This window comes from Cucurbita pepo, chromosome 1 (genome assembly GCF_057944985.1).
Source record: "Cucurbita pepo subsp. pepo isolate OVF chromosome 1, ASM5794498v1, whole genome shotgun sequence".
In the NCBI taxonomy this organism is placed as follows: Eukaryota; Viridiplantae; Streptophyta; class Magnoliopsida; order Cucurbitales; family Cucurbitaceae; genus Cucurbita; species Cucurbita pepo.
Genome location: NC_141798.1, coordinates 1,133,394 through 1,155,504, shown reverse-complemented (window position 1 = coordinate 1,155,504; position 22,111 = coordinate 1,133,394). Strand labels below are relative to the sequence as shown.

At 34.3% G+C, this 22,111-nt stretch overlaps 2 protein-coding genes across 4 annotated transcripts; both read left to right on the top strand.

Moving 5' to 3' along the window:
* The first annotated feature begins 6,585 nt into the window (after positions 1-6,585).
* LOC111797735 (phospholipid-transporting ATPase 3-like) lies at positions 6,586-18,988 on the top strand. 3 transcript variants are annotated; one of them, XM_087124437.1, is made up of 27 exons: positions 6,587-6,999; positions 7,254-7,319; positions 8,049-8,110; positions 9,125-9,206; positions 9,368-9,478; positions 10,537-10,614; positions 10,785-10,881; positions 11,056-11,162; positions 11,451-11,516; positions 12,434-12,555; positions 12,658-12,742; positions 12,826-12,903; positions 12,994-13,110; positions 13,211-13,360; positions 13,449-13,553; positions 13,784-13,926; positions 14,319-14,420; positions 14,516-14,579; positions 14,655-14,867; positions 15,620-15,785; positions 15,958-16,037; positions 16,129-16,368; positions 16,867-17,088; positions 17,226-17,393; positions 17,556-17,918; positions 18,015-18,121; positions 18,405-18,988. In XM_087124437.1, the coding sequence occupies exons 1-27, from the start codon at positions 6,820-6,822 to the stop codon at positions 18,709-18,711; spliced, it is 3,681 nt and encodes a 1,226-aa protein (XP_086980563.1). In that variant the 5' UTR covers positions 6,587-6,819; the 3' UTR covers positions 18,712-18,988. The 3 variants fall into 3 exon arrangements, with proteins under 3 accessions (XP_086980565.1, XP_086980563.1, XP_086980567.1); XM_087124439.1 differs by lacking the exon at positions 17,226-17,393 and having other exon boundaries at positions 6,586-6,999; XM_087124441.1 differs by lacking the exon at positions 8,049-8,110 and having other exon boundaries at positions 6,827-6,999.
* A 2,444-nt stretch (positions 18,989-21,432) lies between these two features.
* Positions 21,433-22,076, top strand: LOC111781966 (CLAVATA3/ESR (CLE)-related protein 25-like). Its single transcript, XM_087126723.1, has 2 exons — positions 21,433-21,680; positions 21,873-22,076. The coding sequence occupies exons 1-2, from the start codon at positions 21,433-21,435 to the stop codon at positions 21,904-21,906; spliced, it is 282 nt and encodes a 93-aa protein (XP_086982849.1). The 3' UTR covers positions 21,907-22,076.
* The last annotated feature ends 35 nt before the right edge of the window (positions 22,077-22,111 follow it).

The following is a 22,111-nucleotide window of genomic DNA, read 5'->3' as shown; positions in this document are numbered from 1 at the left end:
TACATTTCCTTTTTTTCAGACTCTTTAATTATTATTATTATTATTATTACTCTTCACTTTTACCATCACGTCCCCCTCACGCGCTTATTTCATTTTAACCTTTTTAATGCAAATATTACTATAAACTAAAAAACATTATTAACCAAAATTTTACAACTTTAAATTATTTTTTTAAGTAATTAATATCAGTCGAACCTTCGCCTCGTCATTTTGACACAAAAAAATATATATATATTACTAAACTAAATTTCCATTCGTAAATTCAAAACTCAATTCTATAATGTATAAACTATTAAAGTTTAACGACAAATAAACATTTAAATTTTTAACACGATAACTAAAATCTATAAGGGTGGACCTCCATGGTCACTTCAACTTAACTTCGTAATAAACGACAAAAATTATGAGTCGTTCTAAACTCAAATCTACATATATTCCAAAATATATAAATATTATATATATATATATATATATATATGTATAAAACTATACTAAAACTCATATTAATGCAAGATTCAGGGATCTTTGTTTCCTTCTAACCCAAAAGGTGGCAACCAAAAATAACAAAGGAGAAACAGTATATATATATATATATAAAAATTCAAATCCTGCCTCCAATAATAATAATAATTTGAACGATATAAATACACCAAATAAAATAAAATAATGTATCAAGAATAAGCGTTGTCGTGAAATTATTGAAAAATTATTATAATTAAAACATCATTCTAAATCAGTTTTTAAGTCAATTATACGGTAGGTAGGTATAGTAGGTTGGGATTGGCTAATTTGTGACCTACCTTGCAACAAATCAGATATTTTTCAATGTAACTACCATAATGGCTTTATATATATAATTAAAATTATATTTTAATTAATATATATAATTAAAAATAAAATTGAGTATACATATAATAATTTTGAGATGCACGTAGGCTAACAGCTCCAGGTAGCCGGCAATACAATGAATAAAATGGGAAAACTCGGCCATCCATGGGCCAACTTCCTTTGCCCTTTAAATGTAGCCACGTTTTTTTTCTTCAATAATTGAACCCATGTACTGTATTTTATACTCTACAATAAATTAAAAAGAAAATTCAATTAAATTTTTAAAAGTTTTAATAATACAATTAAATTTTAAAAAATTTAAATGATTAGTTTTAAATGGGAAGTGTCAATATTTTGTTTCAAAAACACCCTTAAACTTAAAAAAAAAAAAAAAAAAAAAAATCCTTAAACTTAAAAAAAATTCATTAATGCCCTTCATTTTTTTTTTTTTAAGTTTAGATATATATTTGAAACAAAATATTTATCGTTACTATCCAAAATTAAATATAAAAGTATTTTTTTAATTAAAAAATGAAAAATATTTTAAAGAAAAAATATAAAATTTAATGATATTTTTTTATTAATTTAGCGATAACCAACTGGATTGGGAGGTTTTAAATGAACAATAATGGCATGAAAAGGGTAGTAGTAGGGAATTGATGTGGTAGTTGGGTTTGCCACTTGAGCAAAGATGGGCCTACTCTCCTAATAAAAACAATGCCTTAAAATGATTTACTTCCTTTTGTTTCCCTTTGTCTCTTTAAGATCACAAAAGGCCAATCAAAAAACCATGATTTTAGGGTTTATAAAGATTAAATTTTCTAAACAAAATTAAGGGTGTTGATTATTTGATGAACCCAAATGTCCTAAAGTCAACATCCAATTTTGATGATGCCAACAAGTTAAAGTGTTTCCAAACAATTTACCAATGGTTGGTGAATGGATTGTTGATCATCTTTGTATAAGTCAAAAGGGAGAAACAAAATTGTGGTACTCAATCAACCTTGTCTTTTGGCCATGCCTTTTTTCTACAAATTATTTTTTTATATTCTTTTTCCTACCTACAAATAAATGAAGGTTTCGAAATTCATATCATTCAACTCAACCGGGTACAAAATTTTAATAACCATACGTCCGAGTAATTTTTTAAATAAAATTGAAGATTCAAAATAGAGCATTTGGAAGAGGACGAAAATATAAGGAATCACCCAACTAAATTGTGATGAAGTTAATGAAGATTTATAGAATGACATTATAACAGCTCAAGCTCACTGTTACTAGATATTGTCTTTTCGGGTTTTCCCTTTTGGAGTTTCCCTCAAGGTTTTTAAAACGCATCTACTATGAAAAGGGTCTAGCTCTACTCCGACCAACGCTTCACACGTCTGGTGACTGGCTCCAATACCAATTAGTTTAAAAATGACAATATCTGCTAGCGGTGAACTTTAGCTGTTACAAATGATATTAGAGTTAGTTAGACACCGGGCGGTATGCCAACGAGGACGTTGGGCCTCCAAGGGGTGGATTGTGAGATCCCACATCGGTTAGAGAGGAGAACAAAGTATTCCTTGTAAGGGTGTGTAAACCTCTTTCTAGTACAATATTTGTTAGCGGTGGAACCTCGTAAACAAATTATAGCATAGATAGAGTTGAATAGGAAAAAGTAGAAGGTAGAAGATTTAGATGTTGATCAATAATTTGATGCAACTTGTTGTAAGTTGGGTCCAGGAGAAGCCTTAAGGTGACCAATAAATGCAGGGTTGTAAGATGGGAAAGAAAATGTCACGTGTGGTTGAAGCAAGGGTTGGCACAAGTACAACAACCCATATAGACGAGAAACAACGCTACCAATGTCTTTAATAACACAGGAGGATAATTGAAGGCGCATTTGGGTCAGAAAGAGCACAGCAAAAGAAGCAAGAAAAAGGAAAGTTAATAGTACAAAGCTAGAAATAGGAACAGTAGTTTCAATGGTGTTAGTTTCAATGGTGTTAGTTTCTGTGTCAACATCCAGATATAATAATTCAGTAACGTTCTCTAAGGAAAGAAATGTAAACCTGAGAGCCAAGAAAGGAATCCATGTCTGCTGCAACCATCCTCATAGACTCACTTGCTTTTACCTTGTTCGTTGGATGACAGCCAGGCGGCTGAACCACCGCTCCACTTCTAAATCAACTTTGTCCCCATCTCCTGACGTCTAAATCAACTGCTTAGAATATACAAAAGTTGCCCATCTCAGACAAAAAAAAGAAAAAGAAATGTTCAACTTTTCACCTCTGTATCCAAGGCCGACCTGTTCTTGATGAGTGGTGGACGGCCAGCCCAAAGAATTGAAGGATGGGCTCTTGAATGGACCCCAACTTGCCAGTCGTGTGAAATTGGCTTCTAGCAGGCTACATCTTGACAATGACAACGAGATCCAGAATATACAAAAGCTACCAAACAAAATTCTGTTCAGGAGGTACGGTTTAGAGTGCCTAAATAAGCCAATGATTGGATATAACCATAGAAAAGAAAATGGACACAACAGAGATAACTCACAATCTCTGTAGGATATATTAGTTACTTCTTTTATGGCTAAATGGTTTGAAGATAGAACCCACATTCATCTAATATGATATCAGAACTCATGAAACATCAAAAAGTATTCAGTCCAAAAATTGGGATCTGACCAATGAATGATGAACACAGAGAGACCATCTTGAGGGATATGTTACGGATCCTACACTGGAAATATTGAGTTACTTTTCTTGTTAGTATTGATTGGTTTTAAGATCAAACTCCCTGTATATGTATCTAATAAATAAATGGCCATTTAAGCATCAAAAGGCAGCTATTAACATCAAAAGCTTATTCAGCTTGTTCTTCCTCTTTAAATCTTAATTTTGGAAAATCTTTCACCTGATTAACATGAACTGTGAAGCAACAATCACACCAACGTAAACAACTGTGAGTTTATTATTTGGTTGGTTCAGTATTAAGAATGTGTTTGACATCTTTGGATGATAAATTCATCCATCGAATACTTTTAGAAAAAGAAAACAATAAGGTTCTTGAACTTTCCATCACATAATCTCCAGACTTCACGTTTTGGTTGGAGCAAACATCAATGTTTTGTGTGTTAAGTCCTATTGTGTCAATATTATATTATTGGAGAGATTTAAGGGCACTAGCGAGTGGCAATAGAATCATGTCCCAATCTTAGTCATGTTCATAGAACCCTCAAATGTTGAACAAAAAAATAAGCTCTAGAAGCATACCTACATGAAAAAACACATCCTAAAATGCATGCTAAACAAAAACAGTGAGTCCTAATTATCTAGAAAATATGGTTTGCACAGTAGAACCTCATCAGATAAATGACACGCTAGGATAAAAAAAAAATGCAGAAAGGGAATGCCTTAGATCTTTGCTTGATAAAACAAAAAGTATTTAGGAAGTAATAAATAGTGGTCAGCATCTTGTGACATAATGGAAATCATGGTTTAAGTAATGTGTTAAGAATTACGGATCTGTGTAATGATACGATATTGTCCACTTTAAGCATAAGCTCTCATGGCTTTGCTTTGAGCTTTCTCAAAAGGCCTCATACCAACGAAGATGTATTCCTTACTTATAAATCCAACATCTTTCCCTAAATTAACCAACGTGACTCCCTTCAAACAATCCTCAACACAATGTACTCATGAAAATAAAAGTGCAAGCTCTCGATGTGGCAGAGAAAATCGATGGCTGAGTGGCAATATAAGATAGAGATTTAGTAGCCTTTCATTCGTGGAGAAGATTGCAGCAGATATGAATAAGGTTACATCAGTTAGAAGTATATAACTAAAGGAAACATGTCCACAAGTATCAAACATATTAACTAGAATCTATAAACAAAGACATGTAGGCTTAAGCCTAGAGTAAATAATATCATAACAATGTAGTTCTTAATCTTGTTCATTATCAGATTTCCAATCTGCCCTTAATTTCCACTGAGCAATTCATCTCAGAAGTGCATTTCTGGATTTAAACGCGCAAATAACAAAGCTCTTGCTATGGGATTCATAAACTAAATGACATTGCTTCTGTTTAAGTTCATGATTCTCCACGACATACCATGAACTGCATAAATAGATATCTGATGGAATAATTAGAAGAAACGCATAAAAATAGAGCATCCCCATCCCCAACCCCATCCCCATCCCCTGGCATGATGTTTTCAAATTCCTCCACTCACTTACCTTCAAAACAAAATAATCCTTCTACCCTTTCCCTTGCCCTGTTTCCCAAACACCAGGTCTGTGCATTTGCTTAATTCTAATTTCAGTAGCAACATCTACCGCCCAACGTATATGGATAAGCGTCGTGAATTTACAGAAAAGGGTTTATGATGGATCGATTTTCGTACCAAACAAATGGGGAGATTAAGTGAAATAGATTAAATGGGACGATTAACGATTACAAACCTCGTAAGAATATATGAATCCTTATCTGGATTGAACTCTCATATGTACTGATTCCGAACTGTTTACGGTTCCCTTCAACATTTTGCCTTAGGAATCATTGATCTCCACAGTGAGAACTTCGAACAAGGTACACTATAAGCCTCCCTTGATCAAGAGATAGTATTCCTCACTCCCAACCATCCCAACACCTTCTTCCTTTTTTTTTTTTTTTAGAGTTGAATATGTTATAGGAATATCCATTGACGTATGATATACTGTTAATATGTCCTAAAAATATACCTATGTCTTAACTCGAATGAATATAAATAGCATACCTGTTTAATATCCATTTGATCGGTAAGTTTGGACCCAACCAATAAAAAAATCTCTATTTTAATAGAAGAAGCTGAGAGAGATTATTCTCCGAAGGTAGAGATTACATTCTTCGTCTCTATCTCCAACCTCGTTCCATCTCTCATTCCACTTTTATATATAAATATATTATAAATTATATTTTTTTAATAAAAATTATATTTAAAAAAAAAAAATTGTCCCTATAAAACTAAAAAAAAAAAAAAAAAAAAAAAAAATTGAAACCTTCATCTCCATAGATTTACGTTCCCACAAAAGTAATCGAAAATTTTGCACGAATAAAAAGTAAAATGGAAGGTGGGAATGAGGATGATGATGGTTTTCTAGTCTCGGGTGTAATTAATTTATATACATCTATCTCTTGACTCGAATCTAAAATCATATTTAATTCCTTTGCTATATTTATAAAATTTAAAAAACACAGCTATATTTGTAAATAAACTAATATTTGTTTGTTTACGAAAATAAAATATTATATAGGACACGATGGTATTCGAATAATATTCCTAACGTGGGTGGGAATGGGTGGTAATTAGAATTTGTTACAACTGACAGAATATTGTAATTGGGAAAAAGAAAAAAAAAAGGCAGAAAATTAGTTGGTTATTAAATAGACGGCTGGCGCTTACCACGTCAACGCAAGTAACGTGCTTAATCACGAATTAGTTAAAAGTTAAGACCGCCAACTGCTCCCGTTATCTGTAATACAGAAACTTCTTCGCATACAAGCCAAGGAGAAGGATTTAGCCTCACGCGCGCCGTCGCGAAGACCGTTAATTAATCGTAACCTCCCTTGGTTTGCAGATTCTTCTTATTGGAAAAACCGTTGAAAAGCCGCCAACTCCCGTGTACACCCCCACGCGCTTTACGAGTTCGGTACCCTACACGATGGTTCTGACGTGGCGGCCGTGACTAGGCAAGTGAAAGTTGAAAAATACAGGGCTAATATTACAAAATTACGCGTACCGAGAATGCGAAAATTCCATTTTCAAGGGCGCGCTGTTTCTCTGCGTTTTTTCACCGTCGATTGAACCACCGGAGTTTTAAGGAACGCGGTTTTGATTCCGCCCGGGGGGAACCTTGCTCTTCTTCTTATCGTTGTCGTCGTCGTAGTTTTGGTTGATTATTTTTCCTAGAAACGATTTGGTTTCGCTGGATCGGGAGAGCTTGGTGCAATTGGAGCGAGGAAATGAGTGGATGGGATAGGGTTGGATCGTCGAGTTCGAGATTGGGCCGTGGCAATTCTGCCATGCCTGAGAGGACCTCCTCTTCTAACACGGTTCGACTCGGCCGAGTCCAGCCACAGGCGCCTGGATATCGCACCATCTTCTGTAATGATCGCGACGCTAATCTCCTTATCAAATTCAAGGTTTGATGTTTTCTAAGTATTGCGTTGATTTATTTCTTGGCATCGTGTCCTTGTTGTCATGTAGATGTAATGCGAACTTCGATTTGTTTTATTACGACTCCCGTAACTTGGCTTTGGTTCTTGAATGTTTTTAAGAAAGGAGTAACGTGAGTTGTGAGCGAATATATTGTTTCTCAATTTATTTCAGCCAAGATTTTTTGGTTTTTATCCTTTTCCTTGAATTTAAATGGCTGTCCATTTGATATTGTTTACAGGGGAATTCAGTTTCGACCACAAAGTACAACTTCTTCACGTTCTTTCCGAAAGGATTGTTTGAACAGGTAATAAATTTTAAGCGTCCCGAGTCTCTACACTGTTTGTTCATTTTGCGACTTCAACACGCCTTTTCGTTTAATTGCTGTCCAGTAGATGATTTTATAAAATGAATAAGTCTCTTGCTGTTACAAATTGGAGTTGCAATTATTTATCATACCGTTGGTCCAAGAATAAGGTGTATTGTAAACGGTAATCTTATAATTTGTTGTTATTAGGAACTTCAGGTTTTGCAATTGAATGGCGACAGCGTGCTCTTTACTGGATTTATCTTGTAATTATCTTGAGGAATTGGAATATGTTAAAAAGATAGGCCTATATGACATTAGTCCGGGGTATATTTTGTTTGATGAAATGATTTGGTTTGATACTAACTTCACTGTACTACAATTTATTGTCTTTTTTCACTGTTGAGATATTGTTACTACTGTTGTATAAATGTTAACGTTGTATCTGCCACTATTGTAAATTTTTTTGATCCAGAAAGTAAAAAATTGGTTGCCCTAAAAGAACAGAAGAAAAGGAAGGATATATGATCATCCTCCAAACCCAGACCAAAGGAATTTACCAAAAACCACTCCAATTGGCATTATTAAAAAATGTTAAACTGTTTCTTTCATTGTTATTGTTGTTATTTTTTGTTTTTGCTAGTATTGATCTAACCCTGCCACTCCATCACTTTTTTTGAAACAGTACATGTCTGATTAGAGTTCTGTAATTTTTTTTTTAACCGACAGTTCAGGCGTGTGGCTAACCTATACTTTCTTACAATCTCAATCTTATCCACCACACCCATCAGGTTAGTCAATAGATGGAAAGGCGTGTTTGCATTTGGTAGCATCCCCCAACTGCGTTTTACATTGTTTCGTAATAATTGTTTCTCATCTAGAAGATGTCATGTTGGTTGTTTTGGCTTATTCTTACTGTTGTTAATATTTTTGTGGAGTTAACATGAAATAAGGTTATTGTAGTTTAGAACTGTTAATTTCTGAATGGTACACCATCGGGATTCATGAGATATTGATCAGATGATTTAGTACATTGGAGAGCATAATGAAAAATCCATAAAAAAAACCCACAGATATTTCAAACGGAATTCAGATTTGTAGAACAATCTAACAAATTTGCCAATTGGGTTGAGAGGAAAAAAGGTATTATTAGCTGCTTATTGAAAGGTATGTGATGGTTTTTCCTTAGAACAATAAAAAACTTCTTTACCTAATGCTTGCAGTCATCATGTAAAGATGAAAGCAAAGATCTTGTTGCTAAACACTTGTAGATCCACTTATGGTAATTGTGGCTTGTGCGGAATATGACAACTTTCCAATTTGGGGAAAGAAATTGTAACTTTCTTTGAGCTCACTGTTATTGTTACTTCCTCTTGAAGATGTCTCAATGGTCCTTTTTGTAACTTGAACTCTTTAGATTGTGCATATTAGGGAAGTTTATTTATTATTATTATTTTTTCGTAACTCCTTCGGTTTTTGTAGGCTTCAAGCCTTGTTCATTTTATTTATTTTTCAATGGAATATGTTACTTATACAAGGAAAAAGAAGAAAAAGAATTTCTCGATCTAGCCTTTGTGCTTGTTTTCTACTCTTTTCAAGCCTTGTTTGTTTGCACATTTTAAAATAATTCAGGGCTTGTTAATTGTGAAAAAAAATTGAAATGTTGCTTTAAATTTTTATGTTGTATTCTTGCTTAATCTATCGATGTATTTGATTTGAGACTTATGGTGTTAAATCGGGGTCCAAGCCATTGAATACCGGTTTAGTGTTTACTGATTGCCTTTTAATTATTACTCATTGTGCAGTCCTGTGCATCCAATCACAAATGTGGTCCCTTTAAGTCTGGTTCTACTTGTTTCTCTCATTAAAGAAGCATTTGAGGACTGGGTGAGTGCCTTTCTGTATAGTAGCCTTGCAATTTTTTTTGATTCTGACGTTGAAATTTTTTATCAGACAATTTCTATATAGAAAAAAAAAATATATATATAAGGTCCTTCGAATGCATAACTTATTTGTTTATATCATAACATTTTAATCTTGCCATGCAGAAACGATTCCAGAATGATATGGCAATTAATAATAATCTTGTAGATGTCCTGCAAGATCAAAAGTGGGAGAGCGTTCCTTGGAAAAAGTTGCAGGTTGGGGACATTGTTAGGGTAAGTGTTTTATTTTATGGCTAACATCAGCGTTTATTTTTTCTGTTCTCTATCTCAGTTTTGAATGTTTGAAAAAGAAAAAAAAAAAGAAAAAAAAAAAAAAGAAGAATAACCTATTATTTGAAGAACAAGCTTGTCATTAGATAGGGGTTTGTTTCCTTCTATGATTTGGATTGGACAATGATACTTTAATTTATATTTACGTGATTCCTTTGTTTTTAATCAAACACAAAAATTAAGTTGATTTGTAATGATACGTTTAATTTCATATCATCAATACTTGAACATTCCCTTTCACACTTGTGACCTTGGAAATTAAGCATAAGACCTAACAATTAGTTATCAAAAACTTAAGTTGATGGGTTATGATAAATTTAATCTTTTATCAATACTTAATACTATATTATGACTAGGTTTTAAAATGTTGCGTTTCCAAAGTTTAGAATATTTTTAATCTGATCTCTCTCTGTTTCTGTTACCTCCCTCTTTCACTTGTTCACCCTTCAAATGTTGTATGGCCTTGAGGTTTGAGGTAGAGAGGGATATGAAGAGCTTTGGGTTGTCAATGAATGAAGGAGATATTAGATTAAGGTGGACGGTGGGTATGAGTGGGGGGGCTATAGTGTTTTTTCACTCTACTGATCTTGATGAAATTCTTATAAAATAGAAATTTATAATTTGATGAAAGCTTGAATAAAAGTTCTCTACGAAATCATCTTTTTTTTAATTTTCTAATTTTTATAATTAATCGTCATGCTTTATTCTTTTGAATTATTTTTTTCTATAATTAGTTTAGGTCTACTTGGCTCCGTCTGTTGGATAGTCGTTTTGTATACCCTTTTGTATTCTTCTTTTTCTCGATCTCAATGAAAACTCGATTTTCATCCTAAAAAACAAAAAACAAAATAGAAGTCCACTATAAAAGGAGGTTCTACAAAGGAAACAACGTACGGGTCAGTGGTTGAGAAAGGGAGATAAAGTATTTGCGCTCTCTATAGATTGAGCCCTATAAGGGAACCTGTAACTTTACTTCCATTGAGATGATGTCATTGATGCAGATTCGGCAAGATGGATTCTTTCCTGCAGATCTTCTTTTCCTTGCTAGTACAAATCCAGATGGTGTCTGCTACATTGAGGTTCTTCTTTTATTCATCTCAATACCAATTTAAGTCCTTTTAGTTTTAATTAGGATAGATTTTCCCCCTTTTGTTCATTTTAAATAAGCACTGATCTAATAATGGTGATGAATCCAGCTTCCAGAAAGTTCAAAATGTTTGAATTTTATTTATTTATTTTTGGTTCGTAGACTGCTAACCTGGATGGGGAGACAAATTTGAAGATTAGAAAGGCCCTGGAAAAGACATGGGATTACTTGACTCCAGAGAAGGCATCTGAATTTAAAGGTTCACATTCTATATTGATCTTTTGTAATCTTGTGGGTTTTGTGACTATTGACGTCATGATTGTACTTCCTTGGTTACTTTTATGGTTCCATGCGCGATTTCATTTCTTTAGCTTTATTTTTCATTTTATATTCATAAATTATATTAATTATTTTTTACCACTTCAAAATGCAGGTGAAGTACAATGCGAGCAACCAAACAATTCACTCTACACTTTCACTGGCAATGTTATTATTCAGAAGCAAACATTACCTCTCAGCCCAAACCAACTTTTGTTGCGAGTACGAATTGTTTTTTTTTTTTCCTTTCAATTCTGCAACTTGGCTTCTTACTGTTGTGTTCCTTTATCGCCCCTAAAAAAAGTTGATTCTGGTCCAATTAACTAGGTTTCTTTTCCCAAAACCTTTGTGATAAACATATTTTCCATTGTGAGGGCAACTTTTGTTTTCATTAATGTTTTTTTTTCTTGATTTAATTAGTTATGCTTGGTAAGTGCGATAGTGTTTGCTATATTTGTTTAACTATATAGCTCATTAACTTTTATGCTTTCTCAATATGATGGTAAACAGGGATGCAGTCTCAGGAACACGGAATATATTGTTGGGGCTGTTATTTTTACAGGCCATGAAACAAAGGTCTGCCATCCTGTATCAATTAATGGATTTTTTTAATAATGCCATCTTGGTTTAGGTGCCAAAAGTTATCTTGATTTCCTTGTTTATTTTGTGAGTTTTAAAATTTCACAGTTCAGCAAATTTTTTTTTAAATCAATGATTTTTATATCCTGGGATGTCTAGAAGGACATAAACATAAAAGCTCTTGAGGAAACATATGGGGATTTAGACTGTGTATGGAAAAATAAGAATTCACGTTGTCAGCTCCTTGTAAGAGATGGCTTTTGCATTGGGGTTTGATTTCATTTTCTTCTTCAATAGGTTCAGACCAGACACTTATTCCCCTTTTCTTTGTCATTACTTAGATGGGATTTACATTGGGATATGTATAATACTCCTAACATGCTGAGGAGGAGTACCAACTAAATTAGCTTAACTGTGAAGCAAGGGGATACCATGTCTCAGCTTGGGAAGTAGTTGGTCAAATTGATTGTAGGAGAGCTTGGAACCTCTCATCTGCCCCCTCGTATGTACTTGGCCATTTTTCCTGTGAATGAAAATTTTCATTCAAAGTTTGTTTATAATGTTTAATCTGGTTTGTACCCCACCGAGGGTGGCTCTGGTGGTAAGAGATTGGATCTTTTGGAGATATCCTCTAATTTTCTGTGTTCCACCATTAGGTGGAAAAATTAATAATTTGGCACTTATTGTCTCTTGGAGTTGGTTATGGGTTCTGTGAAGCCTCCTTGAAGATTAGTCAAACTGGGTTTTTACAAGGAACATTACCTTTCAACCCATTCTGCGTGCACTTCTTTTTAACACCTCACTCTGCCTGATCTCTTTACTTTCTCTTTTTATTATTGGTTTTTGTCCTTTTCTTGGTCAAACATAGATTATGCTGATTTTATGAAATCTATTTGGAATTAATAAATATGCAGGTTATGATGAATGCTATGAATGTTCCCTCCAAAAGAAGTACACTGGAGAAAAAACTTGACAAACTTATTCTTACGCTTTTTGCTACTCTCTTTATCATGTGTTTGATTGGAGCAATTGGCAGGTATGATAAACTTGATCCATTTTGTTAAGTTATCTACGCATTCCTATATAGTTTTTGACGGTAATGGTTTACTCTATTTCTCTGGTGCTTTGGAACTTGTAGTGGCGTGTTTGTAAACGAAAAGTACTACTACTTAGCTCTTGATAAGGGAGGGGAAAACCAATTTAACCCTAGCAACCGATTCCTGGTAACTTGTTATGGTTAATCTTTGTCTCTATTCTTATTCCTCCTATATTTTGTTCTGTTGATACTGAATAGTGACTTCAACAGGTTGTCATTCTGACCATGTTTACCCTTATTACTCTGTATTCAACCATCATTCCTATTTCTCTTTATGTTTCCATTGAGGTGGGTAATAATATCTATCATTCAATTAGCATTAGTAATGCACATATTCATCTCTCGAGGATCTAATTTTCCCCTCAATGCAATTTTCAGATGATAAAATTTATTCAATCGACACAATATATCAATAAGGATCTAAATATGTTCCATGCTGATAGCAATACCCCTGCATTGGCTAGAACTTCCAATCTGAATGAAGAACTGGGGCAGGTAAATATTTACTCGACCAATTTTAGAAGCTATATGGAAATTGTAACCTTTTTCTCAAAGATGGTACTTCGGTCGTTTTAAAATCGTGGCTTTTGATCAGGTAGAGTACATCTTTTCAGATAAAACTGGTACTCTTACCAGGAATCTAATGGAGTTCTTTAAGTGTTCAATCGGTGGAGAGATATATGGAACTGGTGTCACTGAAATAGAGAGGGGAATTGCTGAGCAGAATGGCTTGAAAGTGGAAGAGGTTTGTGTTCTATACAACGTATGCAGTGATGAAGGATGATATCTGAACTCTGATGGACCAGTTCAACTTAGTGAGTACTTTTTTGCAGGAGCACAAATCAGCCAATGCTGTACAGGAAAAGGGATTTAATTTTGATGATGCTAGGCTTATGAGAGGAGCATGGAGAAATGAACCCAACTCTGATCTCTGTAAGGTATGTTAACCATTTTTAATCTAATTACAATAATGTACACGGTTAGTTATGAGTATGGTCCAACCAATAACCACATTTTTTTTTAATTCTAAACTTTGCTTCTTCAACTTAACATTTGAGACACCATAGAGTGGTGTTTGTATTTAAAGCCTTGATACAAGCCATAGCGTGTTTTCAAGTGTGATGGCTTACGAAAAGTAACTAATAGTGATGTTTTGTTTATTTATTAGGAATTTTTCAGATGCCTTGCTATTTGCCATACTGTACTCCCTGAGGGCGATGAATCCCCTGAAAAGATCACATATCAAGCAGCATCACCTGATGAGGCTGCGTTGGTAACTGCGGCTAAAAACTTTGGCTTCTTCTTTTACAGGTTTGCACATTTGTCCGAATATGTTTCATGAAGTCGGGGATAATTATTAAAATAACAACAGATCCCAGTGAACTGTCTCCTGTCCATTATGCTAGTCTTATAATGCGGTGGTGGAAACTCATGCATTTGATATTTTGTCTACTCCCATGTGGCTTTGGCAGAGGGTTGGAAGGTTTCCTTCCTCTTCAATTACATTCATCGGAAAAGGATTGTACTTGTAAAAAATTTCCATGTTGATTGTGGCCCTAAAAATGTACCCTTGGCTTAGTTGTCATGGTTAACTTCAATTATGGAATATATATTCTTCATTTTGATTCTGGAACTTGTAGATTTTTTTAATTGTATGTCTCAGTAACATCAGTCAGTAATTTCTGCCCACTCTGTTTTCTCAGGCGTACACCTACTACAATATATGTTCGTGAATCTCATGTTGAAAAGATGGGTAAAATTCTAGATGTTTCTTATGAAATTCTCAATGTACTTGAGTTCAATAGGTTGGTATACAGTCCTCTATCAATATACTTCAAACCGATACAATTTTACATGCAACCATTATTAATTTGTCAATTGTATTTTCTGTTGATAACAGTGTAAGGAAGCGTCAGTCTGTGGTGTGTCGTTATTCTGATGGTAGGCTTGTCTTGTACTGCAAGGTAATCCTCTAATATTTTGTCATTTAGCTTTCTGGTCATCAGATTTATTGATATGTGGTTCATTGCACTGACCAGGGTGCTGATACCGTTATATATGAGAGATTGGCTGGTGGAAATGATGATCTGAAGAATATAACGAGGGAACACTTGGAGAAATTTGGATCGTCCGGTTTGAGAACTCTATGTCTTGCTTATAGAGACTTGCTTCCCGACATGTATGAAACCTGGAATGAGAAATTCATTCAAGCTAAGTCTTCATTAAGAGATCGTGAAAAGAAATTGGATGAGGTGGGTTAAGTAATTATGCTGGTTTCTATTCCCGTAGTAAAGTAGGACTATGATTCTATTTTCTTTTTCTGGTGCCATTATGGAAAGGTTACTTGAAATAATCCTGGTCGAAGCCATTCATGTCAGGACATGTGCTTGGTCCATTGTTTGTTCCTTGTGGGAAATTGTGTGTTACCTCTATTCTTGAGATGTATGTTCAAAAGAGGAAAGAATAAATGAACAACCTAGGTGCTGGGTACAGCATCCCCACTCAAAGAGCTACAAAAGAAAGGTCTTCAAAAGACCATAATTACAAAAGAATTTCATCTCTATTCTTGAATACTATATTGAGGAGTGCAATTGCTATACTAATCAGAATAATTTAATATTTTATCCCAGTCAGTATTGTAAGCATTACTCATTTTGTATCATGACATGAAAGTTTATTTGTGCATGTGTCTGATTTCTACCATCCTGGTGATTGACCCTTTATAACTTTTATGAATTGAATGGAAAAGAAAGCTCTTACTACTAACTTTAGTATTCATGTTTGCAAGACCTCGATCTTCCTTAGTGTTAGAACATTGATTTCAAAAGTTGATGGAATTGATTTGGGATCTCATATTTGTCTGTAGACTATTGAATTAATTCTTGTTAAATTTCTTCTAAAGGAGAACTTCCTTCTTCATCGACTTATGGAGCCAAATTTTGTGCCATGATGATATGACATTCTCACGTAGAAATTATGAAAAAAAAAAAAAAAAAAAATGCAGGTTGCAGAACTTATAGAGAAAGACCTTATTTTGATTGGCTGTACTGCTATCGAAGATAAGCTTCAAGAAGGAGTACCAAACTGTATACAGACACTTTCTAGAGCCGGTATCAAGATTTGGATGCTAACGGGAGACAAGATGGAAACTGCTATAAATATAGCTTATGGTAGGTTGGCATTTTGGGAATAGCTACAACTCCATTCATCTTAGTCCCCCTCCCCTCTTAACTTTTGATATATATCTTTAGTAAATATAATAAAACACACTCAAAAGTAAATAATTCGATACTTATATTGTTCTTATCTATTTGATATATCTTTAGTTCCTATCTTTTTCAGCTTGCAATTTAATAAACAATGAAATGAAACAATTTATTATCAGTTCAGAAACAGATGCAATCAGAGAAGTTGAAAACAGGGTAAGCAGCCAGCATTTTAGCTTCGTGATATGCTTGCGTGATCAATGTTGTTATCAGCTATATTACTACTAATACATGCATCTTTTGTTAGGGTGACCAAGTGGAGCTTGCACGTTTTACTAGAGAAGAAGTAAAAAAGGAATTGAAGAAATGTCTTGAGGAAGCGCAGCAGTGTTTACAATCTATGTCTCCACCAAAATTAGCACTTGTTATAGATGGAAAATGTTTGATGTATGCATTAGATCCAAGTCTGCGAGTTACGTTACTAAATTTGAGCTTGAATTGTAGTTCGGTTGTTTGCTGCCGGGTTTCTCCTTTGCAGAAAGCGCAGGTTAGACTTCCTTTAGAAATTAACTCGATCTATGGCATGCTCTATTTTAATTTTTATTATGTTACTATGCCTGCTTATCTACCGAAGTATATTGCTTTTATTTAGGTTTCTTAGGCTTGCAACAAGAAAGAGGAATGACTTTTTAATAAAAATATATGCATGTATCAGAGAGTTATCTTCTGCTTGTTACTATTTGACTGTTATAGTTAATCACTATGGGTTGGCTCAATGGTCAAAGTTCATACTCCAACATTTTAAAGTCAAATCATTGTAATCATCTACAATTTTAAGTATTCTATTTTTCTAGTTTTTCAATGCTCGTTCATGTCTGGTCACACAATTCTGTAGGATTTGTGAAAACATAAAATTAAACGCCTATAAAATTAAAAAAATTTAAACAAGAGACCCACCAGTTAGTTAGAGAAACCCCATCTCTCTCTCCTTTTCTTCCTAAGTGGAAGAAAACTTTCAATGACTCTGTTTAGTCATCTCTTGCAGGTGACAAGTCTGGTGAAGAAAGGTGCAAAGAAAATAACACTTAGTATTGGTGATGGTGCTAATGATGTTAGTATGATTCAAGCAGCTCATGTGGGCATTGGAATAAGTGGGCAGGAGGGAATGCAAGCTGTGATGGCTAGTGATTTTGCTATTGCCCAGTTTCGCTTTCTCACAGATTTACTTCTTGTACATGGACGATGGTCATATCTTAGAATCTGCAAGGTTCACTCTTTTTTTTTCTTTTTTTGTTGCGTTTTTTGAACTATTTCTCGCATGTATTCTCATTCACTTGCTGTTTATGACATTTATTTTACAAGAATTTCAATTAAATGTTTATGAACGTACTTATTCTCTGGCAGGTTGTCACATACTTCTTTTACAAGAATCTTACGTTCACTTTAACTCAGTTTTGGTTCACCTTCCAAACTGGATTTTCTGGTCAAAGATTCTATGATGATTGGTTCCAGTCATTGTATAATGTCATATTTACGGCCCTTCCTGTAATAATGGTCGGACTATTTGACAAGGTAGTGCATTCTTTCTTACTACTTTGCTCATGGCATGTAATGCTCTGCTATTGAAGAGATTACTATAGTTCGTAGAGGATTTCTTTTGTTTCTTTGAGATGAATTCTATCCTTCTACTCTCCCTACAAATTAATATTATATTTTTTGTATTCTTTTTTTCAGGATGTTAGTGCGGCCCTATCTAAAAAGTACCCCGAGCTCTACAGAGAGGGAATAAGAAATGTGTTTTTCAAGTGGAGAGTTGTAACAACTTGGGCCATCTTTTCCGTCTACCAATCTTTAGTCTTTTATTATTTTGTAACCGCTTCCAGTTCCAGCAGTCAATCGGCATCTGGCAAGGTGTTTGGTCTATGGGATATCAGCACGATGACTTTCACATGCATTGTAGTGACTGTGAATTTGCGGCTGCTTATGATCTGCAATTCAATTACTAGGTGGCATTACATAACGGTTGGGGGAAGCATTTTAGCATGGTTCATGTTTATTTTGCTATATTCTGGTCTTATGACACCACATGATAGGCAGGTTAGTCTTGTTGCCCTTTTATTCAATTTTAATTTTAATTTTAATTTTACATTTTTCATCTAATGCTCACATTTTATATTTACTCTTTTGCTGCAGGAAAATGTATATTTCGTCATATATGTCTTAATGAGCACACTCTATTTTTACGTAGCTGTCCTCCTTGTCCCTGTCGTTGCGCTTCTTTGTGATTTTGCTTACCAAGGGTAAGCATTCTTCAAACTCTTTTGTGATATTATAGGTAGACAACATCACGTAATTTTCTTGTTTCTTGAACTTCTTTTTTTGTAAGTTTATCGTTTAGGGCTGCAACCCATTTAGCTTTATGCAGAGTCGAGACTCATAGGGCAATTGTTTTTAGACTTTAGATCTACGTATGTTGAACCTTGGTCTGTTTTCTCTTGGATTCGTAAATTAAAAGCATCAAGATTAAGATAGTGACTCAATTATTTTTCATTGACAATTTTCCTTTTTTTTATGTGGATACAGCATTCAGAGATGGTTTTTCCCCTATGATTATCAGATAGTTCAAGAAATTCATAGGCATGAACCTGATGGTAGAAGTGCGGTAGGATTGTTGGAGGTTCAGAACCATCTTACACCGGAAGAGGCAAGAAGCTATGCCATGTCTCAACTCCCGCGGGAGTTATCGAAGCACACTGGCTTTGCTTTCGATTCACCTGGCTATGAGTCATTTTTTGCTGCACAGCTTGGTATTTATGCCCCACAGAAGGCATGGGATGTTGCCAGGAGAGCCAGTGTGAAGTCAAGACTAAAGATTAGGGAAAAGAAATGAGGTAGAACTAATCATTATATTGTACAAAAGTTTTCTCATCAAAAGTGAACCTCAGAAAAATCATTAGTACTAGTTTTGCTGTGCCATATATTTTCTCCCATTAGTTGTCTTTTTAACTCATGAGAGCCTAGTGGTTATTAGGAATGTAATGGGTGTATATCGATATCTCGATGTAATTTAATACCAAGTGAAATTGTAATTTTTGACTGATCGGATTGTAGCTATAGTCCCCATTGGAACCTTATAGCAGTACTAGTAAGGGAAAATTTTCAGAACATGTCTGTTTACTGCTTCATGGAGATGGCTGCTTAAGCCATGCAGCCAGTGTGCAAGTTGTAGACAACAACATAGAAAATGGCATCTTTGATGTGATGGTCTTTGCTACTCAACTCTGACCAAATTCTTAAATATCCAATTTCAAGAACTTGAAAGGTCTTCAAGCCTGCAAAATATCAGATTCAAATTCCCCAAAGATTTCGACCTCTGAAATGGGTCACAATTGTTGTGGATGCTTTAATCTTTTGAACTGCAACTTGTAGCATACGTTTGATCCATTTGTTGGGCTTGTTCATCAGCTTTTTTAGTGTAATTCTTGTTGTTTTAAAAATCCATTGCTTGAGTGGGAAACTTTCCATGGTCAAGAACTGATGTAGACGACAATTAAGAACTTAATTATGTGGTGCATCATTTATATGCTCTCTATTTTTGAGACATAACAAAAACTAAGAATCATTTTATCTATCATATCTTTCTTTTTTAGAAGAACCTTGCAAAACTACTTTCTTAGCCTTAATCACTATTTTATTCCAATATCAAAACATTGAAGTGTTCTACACAGACGACACATGGACAATTCAAAAACGAAGAAACTCATCAAAATTAAAAGAGAAAAAAAAAATGGATTTGGGCATTAGAATCGTTGCTTTGAGGATATGTAAACATTAAATGAAATATTGTTCCAGCAGTGATCATAATCATATCAAATTAGTGGGAACATATTACCAAAGTTGTCTTCTGGAATCCATGTGAATGAGACTTCTAACACTGCAGCATTCCTTTTCATCTTCCATATTAAAACCATTCTCCGCGCTAAAATCTTTCCCCGTCAGGAAGAAGAAATCCCTACGAAGCTTTGGAACTTCTTAATACTAATTGATGTCTTATCCATTTAAAGCTCAAACACTCGACGAGTAATTAAATTTAAGCTCGATTTAGATATTTTGACAACATAATATGCAGTCTTGTATGAGTGACGGCTTGAAGGAGAAGGAAGATATGAAAGAAAGATGCTTTGAAAACCCAATTAAGAACATTAGATGATAATGTAAGTGTGAAGTAATTGTGTAGTGCTCCAAATGGCTTCCAGCTCCTTCCTCAATTATTGTTTCTTTTTTGTACGATGCCTACTTCAGAACCCATCAGCTCACAATCTGATTCTATTCCTCAATTATATCGTTTTCTTATTAATTAATTAATTAATTCCTCACCCATATTATAAATAAACTTTATTAATCATGTATTATAACTTTTATTTATTTAATATCTAGATACGTATTGACATTCCTCTACCCTACTATACACATCACATTTTCTCCTCTTTCTTTAATGCTCTTTTTGTTTTCCATCACAACTTTTTAATTAATTAATCGAGTTTGGTCGACCAATTGTCTCACCAACCTTATTTTGACCCTAATATTAAAACGAATTTAGAAATATGCTCTTTGAATACCTCGTATTCGAGAGGTGTAATAGGTATATGTATCAAATATTCGTCTATAATATATTCAATCTTGTTTTTGATAAAAAATTAGAAACAAAAAACTTAAGTGCTAATCGAGAAATAATTTAATTTTTTTCCCAACGTGGGATAAATTATATAGTGTTATATTATAAAGTTAAGGTTAATGATATGATAGTAGAATATATATGTATGGTTGTTTGGTTGGAGAATATATATTGTAATGTAAATAAGAGTTGGGTGGTAAGGCATTTGATTCCTTTAAGCTCTTTTCTGTTCATAAGACTGTAAGATCCCATAGGGAATGGATTAGAAACATTGTGCCATATGCTCTCTTTCTAATATATATAACCTGCCTGCCCCCTCCTTCCCCAATTATATATACATATATACAAACAAATATAAATAAAGATTCCCTGTCCCTAAAATAAAATCCAAAACCCTAATCGCGAAAACGATGTCTAATGAAAGTTTCAAACTTTTAACTTCCTGATCGAGAATTTATGTTCTAACAAGTCGAGTCATATTTAAATGAATTGAGATGACTAAAAGTTATAACTTTGATAATAGACGTACAAACTCATTTGGGATATTTTTAAACTTTTCGAAAGTTTTATTAGACTAAAAAAAATGATATTTTTATGTTTCTTCACACACAAGCATCGGAGTTAATGTAATAGGAATAATATTAGAGGTAAATTAATATGATATGTTAGAATATAATGGTGTGTGTGTGTGTCAATTATAAACAAACAGGCAAGGCAGGGTTTGAGAAAAGTGCAACAGAATCCACCAACCCTATAAAGAAAAAAAAGACAACTCCCTAATTAAACATGCACTCCCCTTTTCTAAACAAACTCCTCTCCTTCTTCTTCCTCTTCCTCTCTTCTTCTTCTCATTGCTTGACGTCCTTGCCTCTTCGAGTCGTAAAGTTAACTAATCTCTTTCGACGTACATAGACAGAAGTGTATATATATATATTTATGAGAAGTGAAGGTAGTTGTTGCTCGTTTTCTTACTTCAAGGTCTTGCTTGGAGCTGCGGCAGTTGGGATGTTTGTATGGCTTTTAATCGTTGGCATGCCCGACAGCAGAGAACGGTCGGTAGCAAAAACAACAAGCTGGCCGGCAGCTAGGTCTGAGTTTGAGGGAAGCCATATGAAGCAAGCCAAGGAGCTTAACTTCATGAGCAAAGTTAAAGTCCCTAAAGGACCCGACCCAATTCATAACAGGTGATTTTTTTCGAAGATCAACTTTAACATGACAATGATATCGGGTTGTGTTCAAATTTCTTATTAGACTTTTGTAAGATCCCACGTCATTTTGAGAAGAGAATGAAACATTTTTTATGAGGGTGTGAAATTTTTTTCCTACCATATATATTGATTTTAAGCGAGTTAATATTTGTTGGGTTTGGTTTGCAGGCGAACGGGAGTAAAAGGACGGCCACCCGCCTGACCTTAGGCTTAGGCTTAGGCTTAGGCTTAGGCTTCCTCCAGTTTGAGAGCAACTCATGTCTCTTGGTTCTTCTCAACGTTACCCTTTAATGTTAATTAACTTCAAACAACATGCCTCTTATTTGTATTCTAATTTCAATAATCCAAAATAAAAAACATCTGGATTGTACATATCTCCCTCTCTCTATGTGTATATATATGGGCTT